This window comes from Periophthalmus magnuspinnatus, chromosome 4, assembly GCF_009829125.3.
Source record: "Periophthalmus magnuspinnatus isolate fPerMag1 chromosome 4, fPerMag1.2.pri, whole genome shotgun sequence".
Taxonomy (NCBI): domain Eukaryota; kingdom Metazoa; phylum Chordata; class Actinopteri; order Gobiiformes; family Gobiidae; genus Periophthalmus; species Periophthalmus magnuspinnatus.
Window position 1 is genome coordinate 29,548,835 of NC_047129.1, and position 16,931 is coordinate 29,565,765.

The 16,931-nt window shown below is 39.7% G+C and overlaps 1 protein-coding gene across 6 annotated transcripts in view; it reads left to right on the forward strand.

The window, feature by feature from the left end:
- Positions 1–16,931, forward strand: part of LOC117369720 (discs large homolog 1-like protein) — a 162,105-nt gene that overhangs the window by 67,390 nt on the left and 77,784 nt on the right. Inside the window, exon 1 of one of the 6 annotated variants that reach the window (XM_055221464.1) lies at positions 1,847–1,993. The exons of the other annotated variants lie outside the window; for them this stretch is intronic. Within the exon in view, the coding sequence (XP_055077439.1) occupies positions 1,943–1,993 (51 nt within the window). The 5' untranslated portion in view covers positions 1,847–1,942. Of the gene's footprint in view, positions 1–1,846; positions 1,994–16,931 lie in introns of those variants that run through there. 6 annotated transcript variants of the gene reach the window in all.

The window sequence follows — 16,931 nt, forward strand, 5'->3', positions numbered from 1 at the left end:
CTAATGCCATGCTGTGGAATGTTCCAGCCAAAGTGGTAACATATCCATGGAGACAAGCAGATGGTGGCTGTCCAAGCAGAGCAGTGCACCTTAAAAAAAAAATAATAATAAAAAAATACACAGCAAAACATGAAGCTATTTTGTCATGAGAAATATTATTATAATTTATTATCCAAAAAAAATAAATAAATTGAGTTTGAAATTTTAGTAACATGTCAACAAGATACTACACAGATATATTATGTGTAAATAATATCCGATTGATATACATGTGCTTAATAAACCCTTTCCACACAATTGTATTACATTTCCATAGTCACAGAATCTCATTATTAAAACATAAATCAGAATTAGATATTTTTACCAAATCCTCCAGCCTTAGTCTACACCACCTTGAATCATTACCACATGTTAATTCTTTCATTGTGCACCAGCTCTATTACCGACCTGCATCTTGACCGATCGAGTCTTCCCATCCGCGCCTTCTCTCTCTCTCTCTCTCCCTCTCTTTTATCTCAAGCCGGTGCCAAGCAACAGCCTGTGGAGTCATGCTCTCCTCCAGCGAGTGGGAGCAAACAGCACCGCCTTAGGAAAACTACGCACTCAAACCAACTCTCAACAAATAGATTTCATATCACTGATCTGCAGCAAAGCATGGATTTGGTTACACCGGCTACTAGTATTTTTTCACCACATTTTCAAATACCGTTATCTGATTGGCCGGTTAGCAAAAAGGGGCGTGTTCTAGTGGCAGTAATGATATCTAACAGTGGGAAAGAGACACACTCAAAGGGGGAGAGAGGGAAGAGTCGGGTTGCAGGCTCACACAAGGCAGAGAAAATTGTTGGAAGATAGACAGCTTAAATGGGTGGGAGCGGAGACTTGAGTTACGTAGCTGGCTTGTAGGAGGGTTGTGAGATGTGATTTCAAACATCAAACTCTTACCACCTACTACTTGATGCTTTTGGATTGCTTCGTGGCAGCACTGTTTAACACACAGTTTTCTGGAGCTAAGTGCTATAGAAGAGAAGAGGACTGTAAGAAGAAGAATGGAGGGAGGGTGATGAGACTGACTGAATGAACTTCTTAAGATAATCAATTTCCACATCTTGACTCGGACTCGGAGAGGATAGCATTCCGGACGTAATGTTGTTGTAACATTGGCCATCACCCCCGGATTGAGACACTATGGGATGACAAGCAGGACAAAGCTTGGTAGGTACTTGGAACTATTTTTGAGGGGGCTGCTGCCTACCTACAAAGTTGTCATCGTCTTGGCTTTGTTAAATATTGGACTAGTTTGATGAAGCAATGAAGCAACAGAAGTTATCGTCAACTTAATTCTGCAAAATGGATAACTACTCAAGGCTTACTTTTGAGAAAGACAAATCGCATTGCTGGTCAGTGGCCATGTAATCAATAACATGACGTCAACAAGTGCACTTTGTGATCTAATTTTAAACAGCTCGGACAAGAGCGTAGAACCATCAACCTAACGATATGGAATGGACATGGATGTGAGATTTTCCCAACGCGACTAGCAGACAAAAGGGTCACGCTAGCATCAATTTAAACAAGAAATGTAAAAGTAACTATGCATGAAAAGAGATGTTCAAATATAAAATCGAGAAGCATGTAAGCATTGTCGCAAAGAACTAAACCAACCAAAATGCCGTCATCGAAATAGGAACGATAACGCAGAATTCTTACTGTCATCATGAACTACATATTCGGGAATAATACTCTGTACCCGCGCAGTGGCCGGGTGGGCGGGTCTTCGGGAGGTCAGGGCACGGGTCCAGGGGTCAAGCAGAAGTTAGGGCCCAAAAGAGGCTCTTCGGAAGAACTAGGACCTCCTCCACACACCTCCTCTCCCTCCACGTCTTCTCCGGCTTCGTCGATCCCGTCCACTTCCTCCGCGTCCAGATGGCAACAGCTGCTAATGTTCTTCTCGCGGAGGAGTGCCTTCACAGACTGTATCAACGCTAGTCAGGTAACGCACAGATGTGGTGTGAAGTCAGAGGTGACGTGAATGCAGCTTTATGGGGGGATTTGATTGGTATGCCAGGGATAATCACCAATGCAGTTAGAGTTGGAAGATATATCGAGAGTAGAGTATATTGTCCATAATTAAAATGGTTTATGGTTCATTTCATGGTCCATTCACGTTTTGGCTGATTTTTCTGAAGTATTGCGTTTAGATTAGCAAATTATATTTTAAAGTCAGTAATATCTGAGAGAAGACTGAAATATGAAACTAATACAAGGATCCCAGGTATTTCCTAACAGTTCGTAAAGGTTTAAACTTCTGGATAAAACTATTGAGGATTTTGTGTTGAGAATGAGGCACTGTTTTATTAGAGCATTATGCATTTTATATGGATGTTACAACATTTTAAGCCCCTTGAGGTATTGTATAAAGCATCTTATTTTGTATTTTTTTCCAAAATGTAACCCTGCAATCCTAACCCTACCCTAACTCTAGCCTACCCCTAACACTACTGTACCCCTACCCCTAACACTACTGTACCCCTACCCCTAACTCTACTGTACCCCTACCCCTAACTCTACTGTACCCCTACCCCTAACTCTACTGTACCCCTAACCCTAACTCTACCTACCCCTAACTCTAGCCTACCCCTAACCCTACCCCAAACTCTACTGTACCCCTACCCCTAACTCTACACTACCCCTAACTCTACTGTACCCCTACCCCTAACTCTACACTACCCCTAACTCTACTGTACCCCTACCCCTAACTCTACACTACCCCTAACTCTACTGTACCCCTACCCCTAACTCTACGCTACCCCTAACTCTACCCTACCCCTAACTCTACCTACCTCTAACTCTACCTACCCCTAACTCTACTGTACCCCTAACCCTACCCCTAACTCTACTGTACCCCTACCTCTAACTCTACCTACCCCTAACCCTATCCCTCACTCTACCTACCCCTAACTCTACTGTACCCCTAACCCTACCCCTAACCACAAACCTCCCCTACCCTAACCCTACCCTCCCCAATAACCATAAACCTATTCCAGTTTGATTGTGCTACATTGTGCGGCTGCTAATCCACATGATGTTTAGCGTGGTAGTGTGTTGTGGATATATGAACCTGGGTGTGATGAGTGTTTCTGCAACTCTCCAGTCTTGTGAAAAAACAACACATTTAGGTTAGCCCAACAACAAGCTAGCAATGGCTTTATCACTTTTCCATAGCAGAGTACCAGTGTAGGCAGCAGGATATGTGGGGTGAATTGATCATTTACAGTATACTTTACTGCACTAAATGTTTTGAGCCATATGTTTAAAACTATATTTCCACACACACATGCACAAGGCTGGTGCATAGACTGTACTCTAAAATTTAATGAGAAGTCTTTATCATGACTTACAGCTCAAGTCAAAGCCATGTCAACAGGGCTCCATTATTTCCCATTGTTTTGTATTGTCAAATTTGTCAGTTTCACATTTTATAGGGGTGAATTTGGAGCCGAGTTCCATCTCATAACAACCAAAGAGCCAATCTGAAGGGAGGTTGTCGAAGCTAACGCCCCTTCCCACACGCGCCACTAGCTTAGCAGGGAGGGAGCGCTTAGTAACGCTGTCAATCAAGCCTGTTGCTAACGCTAGAAGGAGTGACCTCGGGGAATGTAGGAGCCTGATTTGTCTGTTATTAATATTGATATGTTGATTTACAGACAAAATAGGGAAATAAAAACCCCAGGGTAATGTAAAGCAAGTTAATACGAACATTTTACGACCAAAATAACGAGCGACATCAGCAGTTATGGAGAGAGGGGTGACAGTTTTTCAATGTAAAGTGAAATGGAGCCAGAGTCGATGGTGCTGGAAACGCGCCCATGATCACTTTCTGTTTGGAACGTGGCAAGTGTTTTAGCTATGTCCATTTATATATAGAGTCTATGAATTAAACATACAGAAATTACTTTATTGGCACTGACTTTTATGTCTGTAACTCATACGTTTTGGTTAAGTGCTGTTGTGGATAAGCCAGCGTTTTCATTTACAATTTACAGTATTTTTACCCAGTCATGGTTTAGCATTATGGATAAATATTATGCAAAATCAGCGTTTAAGAGATTTTAATCAAGCCTTAGTTACATAACTTTAAAAATAAACCCCTCAATAAAAGAAAATGCATGCTAACGTGCACCTCCTGATTCTGTAACAATAAAATGCATCATAATTACAGGCAGACAGCACAGAGCAAACTTATTTTGGCCTCAAGAGCTGCTTATATAATAAATCAGTACTGGGGCAAGACAAATGTTGCTCGAAGAAATGAGTACAGGGCCTTTAATAGATTTGATTGTGCTATGAATTAGTTTTAGGTCGATATTACAGTTTGCAATGGACAAAATGTATATGTGAGTTTTGTTTTTTGGGTTTTTTTTTATGTGTGTGAACTTGGCAGAGCGTTGGATTGTCTCCTTATCTCTGTATAAGATAGGATTTGTATAAAGACGCGGTATTGTGTGTGAAGGGGCAGGTCCAGGTGGGGAGAGTATCACGTTTCTATACTTTTGTCTGGCTGAGTGTTCTGCACAGGGGGCCCGACTCCAGTTTCAGTTTCACCGCCAAAAACGCAACCAGTGAAGGCAACAGGTGGATTCCAATGTACGGCTGGAAATGTTAAATAATAAGAGCGAGTTTATCAAGTTTGGTCATTCCTTAACTGGGTAACTTTTGTAGTGGAGGATACTGTGGCTGCAAGATGAAGCAGATCACAAAAGCTGCCATTTTTGAAGTACCATAATTTCCTTCACAAACAACACAATCTCCCGTCTTGTTCTGCATGAAAAGATCTGCACAAACATGTTCTGAAATGTGATTCTTGTATTAGTTTGTGATCTTGGTGCGTTTAAAATGGGAACTTTAACAGAATCCTATTGTTAACACATAGATCTTGATTATAATCACAGTTGTAGTTACATAGGGTACATGTAGGGCGGGAGATATTTTCCTGGAATGTTCCACAGTATTACATTAAATACATAGATCCATAGGTTTAATAAAAGCTGCTTCATCGCTCAGAAGTTGTATTGTGAGCTGGGTCATCTCTCCACAGATCTGGCCTTTAACTTAGCCTGGTTGCATCACCTCCTTGTCTCCATGGAGCTTAATACGTTCTACGCCTTACTGTGGAATATTATAGGCATTATAGTGTCATATCATCTCCATGACAACAAGCAGATGGTGTACCCTTCATCAAAAAACTTGCGCAGTGCACCTTTAAAAATAGAAACGTGGCAGTTGGTGTTTATAGCTCTGTAACACATTGTTGTTGTTTTTCTTGATAAAAAGGAGGGTCTAAAGACAGGGGGCGCTCTGGGACAGGTCTCCATTTGCTTGTTTCTGGTTAAAGTCTCTGATATCTTGAGTATTGTTGTCTTAATACTAAAATCCTACCCTGTGAACGTGACTTTTTTAGTATCAATACCTAGTTTTAGTATGGATTAGTATCTGATTGTTTACTTTTGAAAACCCTAATCTTGACTGTAGTGTTGGACTGAAAAGAGACATTATCAGTAGCTGCAGATATGGAGGACTAGCCTGAATATGATTAGCATCTTTCACAGCGATCAGCTCTGGGGGAGTGATTCACCGTCACCTCCATGTGCTGTCCGCTCCAAATGCTTTGTGAGCTCGGTCCAGATGGTTCTGTGCACCACCGTCTGGGGTGTCAGGTAAAGTGACGATAACAATGTAAAATATTGTTTATGATTTGGATTTGTCTCTCCAACAGAATCGTTCAGAGACAATACAATGGAGTAGGACCACAGTGGAGGAAGAATCATGGAGTCAGTATCCACCTTTGCTAACGTTTCCCGCTGACGGCTAATAACCCACACTGGCATTTCCGTTTGAGCATAAATCCCATATTTACGCCAATAAACAGAGAACTAGAGAAAAGTCTGAGAGGTAAAATATGATATAAAGTAGTTTGATCAGGGGAGCGCTTCTGGCTCCATCGACTCCGGCTCCAATTCACTTTGCATTTGAGGAAGAGCGTCTTTGTAACTGCTGCTGTGAGCCTCGTCATTTTGGTCTTAAAATGTTCATATTAACCCACTCTACATGATCCTGGTATTTTTATTTTGCCATTGTGTCCATAAATCAAGACATGAACATTAATAAGAGACAAATCAGGCGCCTTCTTTCCCCGAGGTTGCTTCCACTAGCGTTAGCAACAGGTTTGATTGACAGCGTTGCTAAGCGCCTGCTCTGTCGGCGGAAAGGGGCGTAATCTTAAGTATCCTCGCTCCAGACCTTGTGACGTCATGTAGTGGTAGTTTTCAAGTTAACAGCTCCTTTTACCTTTAGTTCAGTAGAGATTGACACTTCCAGATCTGAAATCCTCCAAATGATTCTGGTGAAGGTGTATGGAATTCAAGAACACAGCGAAGCACTTCCTGTTTTACCATATGACATCACAAGGTGGCACAGAGTGTTTTCTGTTTGAACTCGATAGACTCCAATGATAAAAACAATGATAAAAACACTCTTTCTTTAGAAAATGGCAGTACTTTCTTTTATATTCCCATGTGTTTTATATCTGTGTAATCCCTCAGTCGTCCAGTAGGTTCATAGTGGTCCATGGGCGTATACTAGTCGATGTGTCTTATACTTGTTCTGATGCAGCTCAAGATCATTCTAAAGCTTCAGGAAAGGTTAACTTCTGTCCTGTGAATGTGACTTTTTTAGCATCAATACCTGCTCAAATGAGTATCTAATTTCTTGTAGTAGTCGCTTTAATATCTGATTTTCGATACTTTTAACAACCTTAAACTGTAATCCCCCATAGTTTGAGATCCTACCACTGAACACAAGCAGTATTGTAGTCAGAGTAATTCAGGACAATTACTTACTCTAGTTTCACTTTCTATACCAAAGTCTTGAGTGAAAAACACATCTTCAGTATGTTTATAAAGTTTGAAAACAGCTTTGAAAAGTAATTAGCACACGTCTATCTCTGTTAATTAGTCTCTTCTCAGCAGGTGGAATAAAATCCAGGCACAGCCGTACTCCGGTTTCACTTTCCAAGCTGTGAAGGCGCAGGTGATATAAAGCCAGCGCCGCCTCTCTGCGTTTGTGGAGCAGATTTCTGATATCGTTGTCATGGAAATGCGCCTTGGCATGGAGCGGAGACTTGGGCGAGCTGTTGCTATAGTGAAGGCACTTTTCAGCTCAGTGTGGTCCGGCGGAAATGGAACCAATGCAAGTTCACAAGGCTCAACAATTTGGGAAAAGTATAGATTTTTAATTAATATAGTTTATAATAGGAGACTGTTTTACACAATATTACATACTCATGCTAAATTTCACCCATCACAAAATCAGAAAAAGATAGAAAATGCTCATTCTCTCAAGTATGGAGTAAATTAATTAATGGATTGAGTAAAATGCTACTCTGAAAATGTTCCTTTAGCTATAATCGTCATACAACAGAATGTTCCAGAGTATAGTTTTAACTTTCTATTTCTGTGGAATCGTGCCGGTGACACCTCCAGAAAGTTCCATAGTGTTGCTTGGAATGAGGAGTTTATGTGCCTAAATGCCTTGGTCATGATCTGCTTTACTTTACTTCCGTCTTACTGTTATTGTGATACTAATTTGATAGCGATTAATCTTGCAGCCTTACAATTTGCCCTCAACTATTTGTAGAATTTAAGCTTCATATTTACCATCTTTATGATTCATATTTGTTCAAATAAATGGACATAGTTGGTTTAATCCATTCTTCAAGTAGGACTGTACAAGTTTTAATCGAATCAAGCTCAAATTGTTCCAAAAGATCAGTTGATTATGAGTCCGGGGGCTTTTTACAAGAGAAGTCTACAACCAGCCCTCTGTCAGTAAAAGCATGTGGTTTGGAAAGACACATTTATTTATTTATATATAAGAAAAAAAAACAACTCAACCCTACCTTCAAGGCATTACCCAAACGTACACATCTAAATGGCGTCCATCTGTGGAAACTACTCGTGGGACCTTACATACAAAGTGACTCTTTTAGGCGTGTCCTCGTTGGACTGGGCCGTATTACTTCGCTGGTGATATATTGTGATACAAATAATATGAAATTTGCAATACTGTGATGTAATTCCACACTGCAGCTGATGTTCCTCTCATTTGGACATTAATACCAAAAAATACAACATTTTCAGTTAACTCGCTCAGTAACTTCTTCTTTCTGCTGTTGTCCCATATACTTCCTTATAATCTAAATAAAATGGTTAATTGGCTGATACTAGTTTTTGTCAATTAAGACACGATCAGCCAAGCTCGCTAGCTAGCTGTGTCTGAAAGCTAACAGTCACTTTTATCGGAAAACATAAAATAAGCAACCTAGTTAAATTCAAATTAATTAAAATAAAGATTAGCCACTTATTTTTATGTAGATGTTGTGGCGATGCTTTAATATTTACAATGCCTCAAAATTAGCATTAGCATTAGCATTAGCATTGAGACACAAAATCTCTCTTTGTAAACACTGAAGCGTCGTCTGGTGAAGTATTAATTTTATTTGTGTAGTGTTTCAGTGTTGTATGGACAGGAAGTAGTGACGCTAACAGTGAGGTCGCCGGGCTCTGTTGTGCACTGAGCCAATTGACTAAACAACTAAAGCACTGCCGCTCTGGAGTTGTGTGTTGTTTCATTAATGCTTGTTTCAGAAATGATGCATATTTAGGCTGCTTTTCTCCACACTTTTCTCCTCCATGTTTTTAAAGCCCGAACTCGCTAATCCCAAATCACTCCAATATAAAAATCACACTGCCTTATGCTATAGTTCCACTGTCGTACCACTCGCTGCACAACCTTTTACCCTATGGCCCCTAAAACTTCATATCCCATAATCCACACTGACAGCCGCATACTGTTCGCAGGGCCTGTCACGTCTCACTATTATCACAATTACACGTTCATTATTTGTCATTATTGTCAAGGGCTGTGGGTTAATTACACCTAAGAGCTCATCAGCAGAGCGATTACATGTGGTTTTATATCTGCGCCATCCCATTCACAAATACACCGTCAGAGTTTTTACACAAACTGGTTTACAGTCTATAAATAACCTGACTGTACTATATAATGTGCACTTGATAGAAAAAGGTTCACCAATAACGATTTTTAGACAATATTATGGCATTAGGGATGGTTCAATTTGGAGTTTTTGAGACGATACGACATGCGATATTTGTCTGTTTGATGTTGTGGCTGATAACCGATATTTTTCAATGCCGATATTAAGCTTTAAAGATCTGTACAAATTTTATTATAGTGAAGTTTCCAAATTAACGTATCGCTTTTGCAAAAATAATAAAATGTCTTTATCTCGGACTGACACATGTGCGCACAGCGACTAGGGCAGCGCTGGAAAAATATCAGTGCGAAATATCGGCTAAATTTTCTGCAGAAATCCCCAGATATCGCCGATAACCCATGTACCATCCCTAATGTCAATCCAACAGAAACCAGTTAAAATATGTGTTGGTTCAGTTCAAACAAATGGGATTAATGTAATTGTTGTTGTTTTTTTCACATTTTTTTTTCTGTTTTTATTATAAATTACACACCAGATATTCAAATTTTGCATATTGTAAGAGCATTTATTGATGATTTCATATATTGCCCCCCTCTTTGATACTAAAAAAATCCTTTAAGACATGTGAAAATTGATTAAAACTGATAAATTGTAAGTAGTTGTGTACAAAAGTGTTTTACCGCTGGAGTAGTTTAGATTAGATGAACTGAAGGCTGCTTTAGACAACATTACATCACAGTAGTGCTTTAAATCTAACCACACATGACGGACGATTAGACGTTTTCGTGCCCAGAATGCAGTCGTAACTCGAATGCCTTGGTCGTGGTCTGCTCTCTCCCCCCGTGCTTCCGTCTTACTGTTTGGTTCCATTATGTTTTCTGATTTCGCTACAAGTGAAACACAAGATTTACTCTCTCTAGAAATAATGATGTTTTTTGGTGACAAATCCAGTAATGTGGCTATTAGGCCTGAAGTGCCATCGATCTGTATCAGTGCTTTTACTGTAGACGGCAGAGTTACAGCGGAAAAGTTAACCCTCTATCTCTCCCCCTCTCCCTTTCTCTCCCTCTTTGCAGTAATCACATTGCGCTGTTGTCCCAAGGTGGGCCGTCTTCCTGCCTAAAGCACTTAACTGTATGACTGATAGGCCATTAAAGACACCGCTCCAAACACCAAAACAAATATAGACTCAATAATCCGCAACTTACAAAGATAGAACAGAGATGTGACTTTTGCAGCTCTCTTCAGAACTCGTTGATATGGGTTAGCGCTGGTCGATTGAATGCAAACTTAACCCGCAAATAGAGGCACATATACATTTTTTCTCAGTCTCAGTTTATGGACAGGCCTCATGTGAAACCTCAGAACCTCCAGAATTCACTCACTGAGCTGCAAAGGCTGCACTAGCACTGATGGAAAACTTTGTTGCACTTTCATAGAACTTAAAGAACACTGGGAATTTTGGAAGTTGGAAGTAGGACTGCAATCACATTCATAATAATCTAATATAACAGAATTTGTATCCTGCATAAAAGCTGTTAATCCTGTAGTTTAGATCTGTACAGTTTATATTTCAGTGGGGGTTTTTTGTCATTTCTTCTGAACCTGTTTAAAATGTGAACTTCGAACAGAATTCTACTATTAAAAGTCTAATTATTACACAAAATTGACTCTTGTGAGCTTCAGGCCATGTTCTAATGCTGTTACCTCCTCAAAAACAGACCTCGAGCTGCGTTTTGTTTCATTCACACATGTTTGAGTCACACTTTATTATTAGTCTGTACATCTCCAAAGTTCAAAATGCTCTGGTCCACCTTGTGATGTCATGAAGTGGTAGTTTTCAAGTTAACAGCTCCTTTTTACCTTTTGTTCAGTAGAGATTGACAATTCCAGGTCTGAAATGATCCAAATGATTCTAGTGAAGGTGTGTGGAGTTTCAAAACACAGTGGAGCACTTCCTGTATCACCACGTGACATCACAAGGTGGAACAGAGTGTTTTCAGTTTGAGAGAAGAACTCAGCCTACATTACAAGGTTTGTGCGTTAAACATGTGCGAACGAAACAAAACGCAACTCCAATTTTTTGATGAGGAAACAACATTATAACATAGATCAGAAAATTAAATAGTTGCAATTAGATATTTTTTCCGAGTGGTTCGTGGCCGTAGTTGTAAGTACGTGGCTTGTATAATTCATGCACACTTTAAAGTCCTGGATGTTTAGAAGGTCCTGAGAGCCTTAAAGAGCTGATGGACACCGGAAATGGACAATATCAGAGCCAAGGGAGCAGAGAGGGAGGCACTGACAGACACAGTTTACAGTATAATACGGCGGAGAGATGCTCTGTCAGCATATAGACCTGGTTATGTCATTATATTTGGTTGCATAATCTGTGTGAGAAGCTAGAAAGACACTGTTTGCGTGTCTTTGTTTTTAATCACATAATAATACATGTATACATTTTCACTTGTAATATTCATATAGATTTATTTTCCCCTAGAGCTGCTTGTGTCCTTATAAAGACTGAATGGATTATGTATTTGAAACTATCAAAATGTATCAAAAATGTACCCAGTTTCAAATATTTATTACATATTACCCCATGCCCCTGTTTTTCCCCTTTATTTTTACAACTTTCTAGATTTTATATAAAGGTAAAACTGAAAGAAAAACATCAATACAACTTATAACTTATAAACGTATAGCTTATAAACTCATCATGGTGAATATTTAGGATGTTTGGAATGGTTAGGACACAGAGGAATAAGTTTGGACGACTGCAAACTGTTCTCTATTTTTACGTCTTTCTACATTTTATATACATACGAAAGACATGAAATATATGAAGTAAGATATATGGAATGATGTAGTAAATAGAAAGGGAAATAACTTTTAAATTCAAATCCAAGTGTCCACCTTTAGCTTTGTTGAAAAATATTTAGTAGAGTTATTTAACTTTTTTTCTTTACTGCATAATTCCATATATCTTGCTTCATATATTTGATGTGTTCTATATGTATTTAAAATGTAGGAAGTAGTAAAAGTAAAGGGGAAAAAAAGACATTGGGTGAGATTGTATAAAGTTTGCAGCAGTCTAAACATCCTAATTATTCACCATGATGAGTTTATAAGCTGTACGTTTATAAGTTATAAGTTGTCTTGTCTTTTTTCTTTCATTTTTACATTCATATAAAATGCAGAAAGTAGTAAAAATAAAGGGAAAAAACACTGAATGAGGGGGTGTGTCCAAACTTTCGGTAGTGTAGTTTTGTTATTTGTCTATTTTTAATTTTTTTTTCTATTTTACCTTTATGTAACCAGGATGTTTGACCGACTTTCAGAGAGACATGGCCAATGTAGCAGCCAACACAGTCAGAACAATATAGGGAAAAAAAAGTAAACATAGCAACTAATTATATTATAATAATTACCGGTATATATAATTGCTGGTTTTGGGTAGAGTTGAGCAGACCAATGAGGTTCATCTGGCCATTCATTTATTTTAATCGATTTGTTTTTCAGACCAAGGTTAAGTTTCTTTTCATACCTGACAGTTTGGACTGCTCAATGTTCTTACTATGACATGTCTGGTCAGCTGATTTAAACCGGTTTTGGCAGGAACACAACGCCAAAATCGGACCATTAGTGAGCAATCCAAACTAAACCTGAAAAAAGATTCTATTAAAATGGAATTGTGTAGAGTTGTTTTATGTAATCCAGAAGTGTGCGGATTGTAAACCTTTATGACAAGCTCAATTTCAGCTATAAACTGAAGAGCCAATGGGAGCAGGACCTTTGATCATGTGACCCGGGTCAAGGCCCACTTCCTGCACAAACATGTCAGCGCTGTGGCCGTTGAAATAAACTATACGATGTCAGATATAATGAGTGTCCCTGAAGATAACGCTGCGACTGTCAAGACCACTGCAGAGGTCTGATATAGTGTCCGCTGGCAAAGTTTCATGTTTTGTCTATAGAGGTAGAGTCATACAAAGCTTATTTAAAGATATACTGTGTAACTTTTCTGGTAGGGGGTCTACCACCAGCGTTTCATTAAACAAAACAATTCCATAAAGCCCGATTTGCTATATTTGAACAGAGAAGAGATAGCTGTTTTCAGTTTTATCGACAATGTGACCTATCGAGATGTATCATGATTAAAGACTCATCAAATTGTGAGGAAACTACATTCTTCCCTTTGCTTGGAATGTTCCACAGTATGGCTTTTTTTTTTTCGTGGGTTTTTTTCATTGCTCAAAAGTATCTTGAAAAACTAATGGTGAATGGAGTTGCCCCTGCACTGACCTGACCAATTTAATGGCATACTGTTCTGTAGTAATTCTGGGAAAAGCAACAGCATCTCCATCGAGACAACAGATGGTGTACACTCCACCAGAAAAGTTACATAGTACATGTCTGGATGTCTGGAACACTTCTTCAGGGAGGCATCCAGGAGGCAATCCGGAACAGATACCTGAACCTCCTCAGCTGGCTCCTCTCGATGTGGAGGAAGCGGCTCTACTCCGAGCTCCTCCCATGTGACTGAGCTCCTCACTCTATCTCTAAGGGAGCGCCCAGCCACCCAAAGCTCATGACCATAGGTGAGGGTAGGAACATAGATTGACCAGTAAATCGAAAGCATTTTTATTCGGCTCCTTCTTTACCACAATGGTCCAAAACAGCGACTGCATCACTGGAGACGCTGCACCGACCCGCCTGTCAATCTCACGCTCCATCCTTCCCTCAATCGTGAACAACACCCCGAAATACTTGAACGTCCCGACTTCAGGCAGGGTCTCTCCAGCCTCCTTTTCCCGGTTGAGAACCATGGCCTCGGATTTAGAGAGGCTGATTCTCATCCCAGCCGCTTCACACTCTGCTGCAAACCGCACGGTGCCTGCTGCAGGTCCTGGCTTGATGAAGCTAAACAGAGCAGCTCAGTCAAAGTTTCCAGTCAGCTGTTTCCTATGGGACAGTCTACATTTAACACACATCCGCTTTGCCTCTCCAGACTCTAATGCACGTCTCCAGGGCCACTTCCACCTGCAGGGGCCCAATGCAACATGCTACATGGACATTATTTGTGAAAAGTAAGAGAACCCTTATTTAAAATTTTCCAGGATGATATGGCTTCATTATAATGAATATTTGTTCTTTCATAAAATACAGGGTCATACGTTGACTTGTAGTTACAATATGATAGTTACAATACCCCAGAAAATGCATGAAATTTCTTCTGGTTGTTTTTTATAATGTGAGATTTGAGCTGTAGAGAGTAGAATAAATAGCTTCTATGGCTGGTTGGTTCAGTAGTCCATTTTTTTGTTGCAGCTTAAGCGTTTTAATGATACTCTATACTCTATATATAAATACTGAGATTGAATCACTGAGATTATCGCGTTGTTCAATATTATCGTTTATTGCGACGTTTCTCTCTAACAATATATCGACAGGCTTACTTGTAGGACTGGGCAATTAACTAATTAACTGAATAAGCTAATCACGATCTAAGTTTATGTTTGTTGTTTTTTTAAAGGAGAGGTCTACTGTCAGTCCTCTGTCAGTAAAAGCCTGTGGTTTGGAGACGAGTCCAGATTTTGGATGAAGACATATGACAATTACATGTTTATTAAAAGTCACATTTATTTATTCATCCACCCATTTTCTTACACTTATCCGGGCCTGGGTCGCAGGGGCAGCAGTCTAAGCAGGGACTCCCAGACATCCCCACCCCAGACACTTCCTCCAGCTTCTCTGGTGGGATCCCAAGGTGTCCCCAGGCCAATCGAGAGACATAGTCCCTCAGGGAAATGTATCAGTATGAATCCAAATCTCAACATGTCTCTTGGGAAATTGTTTGTTTATAAAATGTGCTTTGCAATTTGGGTAATTACACAGCCCTAACTGTAACATAAAAGAACATAACACAAACCATATTAATCTGACGTTGTGTGCATCCATGTTATAAGTTGATTTATTTTTGGTGCAGATGTCATCTAGTCTAAATTATGAAGTCTAACACCATCCCTCCCTTGGTATATGCTTCATAAAACTGCAGTACAGGGGTGTATTTCTGTATTTTCACACCGTTTAGCACCGTTTCTACACCTCCTACGCTGCATGCACACTCAAACTACATATCATTGTCTACATATGAACAAGCCCAAAACTCTGCAGGACACGCTCTCATGAAGATGGTTTGTTACTAATGCCATACTATAGGCCGTAGAGGTGGGTAGTACTCGGGTACGTTTACTCAAGTACATTAGATAGAGCAACTTTTTAATACAATGTTACTTCTTGGAGTTGTTTTCAGATACTATACTTTTACTCCTACTTCCCATTGTGAGTCTACACCTGACAAAAACTTTATGTCGACAGTATTACTTTGCGATTCTTGCACCGCTCATTCGATAATGATTTAGCCGGTGATGTAACTAGGCCAAGTTACAATCCAGATCTGCGTAAAGGCGACCCCACTCTGTCTGAATCCATGCATTTAGCAAAATCTTAGCAAAGGCAGCTCTTGAGGTCAAAATAAATCCGCTGTTCGTTTTATCATTAGAGAATTAGGAAGTGCGTTGTTAGCATGCGAGTGATGGCGAAACTCTGGTCTCTGAGAGTTGTGAAAAGCTCTTATAAACTCATCACTGTGAGTAATTAGATAAGATAAGTGAGGAATAACTTTGGACGACTGCAAACCGTTTAGAATAAACTACTTCTGTTTTTCACGTTTTTTTAAGAAAGTAAAAATCAGGTACAGACCGTTTAAGTGTATTTGTTTGCCTACTCTACCCTCTGATTGGCAGTGACAGATGTATTATGGGTAATGAACGAGAGGAGCATCACGTATAGTTATTGTCTGTGGCTCTGCTGGAGGACCGCTGTCTCCCACTCACTCACCTGCTGCTGCTCCACTGTGCTGTGCCCGTCATGTCCAGACCTGTCTCAGAGCCCAGGGACCAGGATGTAATGACGTCACTAATTATATCAGGGCTAGTGGATCTTATATAGACAGTATGGCCTTTGCAGTTTATAACCAGGAGGAGCAGTTTACCCCTTTTTACGTTACGTTTGGCAAACTTGTACATGGAGCTGTCTGAAAATGTTTACCCAGATGCTAATTTATACACTAAAATGAGCTATTTGAACTAGTATTGATATGGTAAAGGACAATATTTGACCTTTCCTGAGTATTTAAAATTGCCTTTTTTTTTCAGAATTTGGTCCACTAAAGAAACTTGTCATTGTGTCTTAAATTTAGTCCATTATCTTGTGTTTCCTATCATTATTGTGGCATTAAAGTATCATTTTGGTAAACAGATCTCTGCTATCGCTGCTAGGAATATGAATAATTAAAAGCGCTGTACCAGATTTTTACTAGAAAGAAATATGAAAAACAGAGCTCGTTCATTTTAAACAGTTTGCAGTGGTCCAAAGTTATTCCTCACTTACCATATGCATTCTGAGCATTCTAATTACTCACCAGGATGAGTTTATAAGCGCTTCTCACAACTCTCAAAGACCAGAGCAGACTAGCGTGTTAATGTGCACTTTTATTATTATTGGACCTCGAGAGCTGCTTATACAATATATACCGGGGCAAAACAAATTTTCCTCTAATACTTGGGGGGGAAAAATTGGGTAAAGAACATTTAAGGCAAGACGCTTTTTATTTATTTTAAAATTTGAAGTCAGCGCAATCCAAAGATCAAACTGACTGCACTGCACCAATGACACACTCAAAACATCCAGCCATTCTGTACTAGCTCCGTGACTCGTAAGGGGACAGAGGCGTGTGAATGTTTACAACCTGCGCTGCCGTCGCCCCTGGCAACCAATCAGCCTCGGAGTC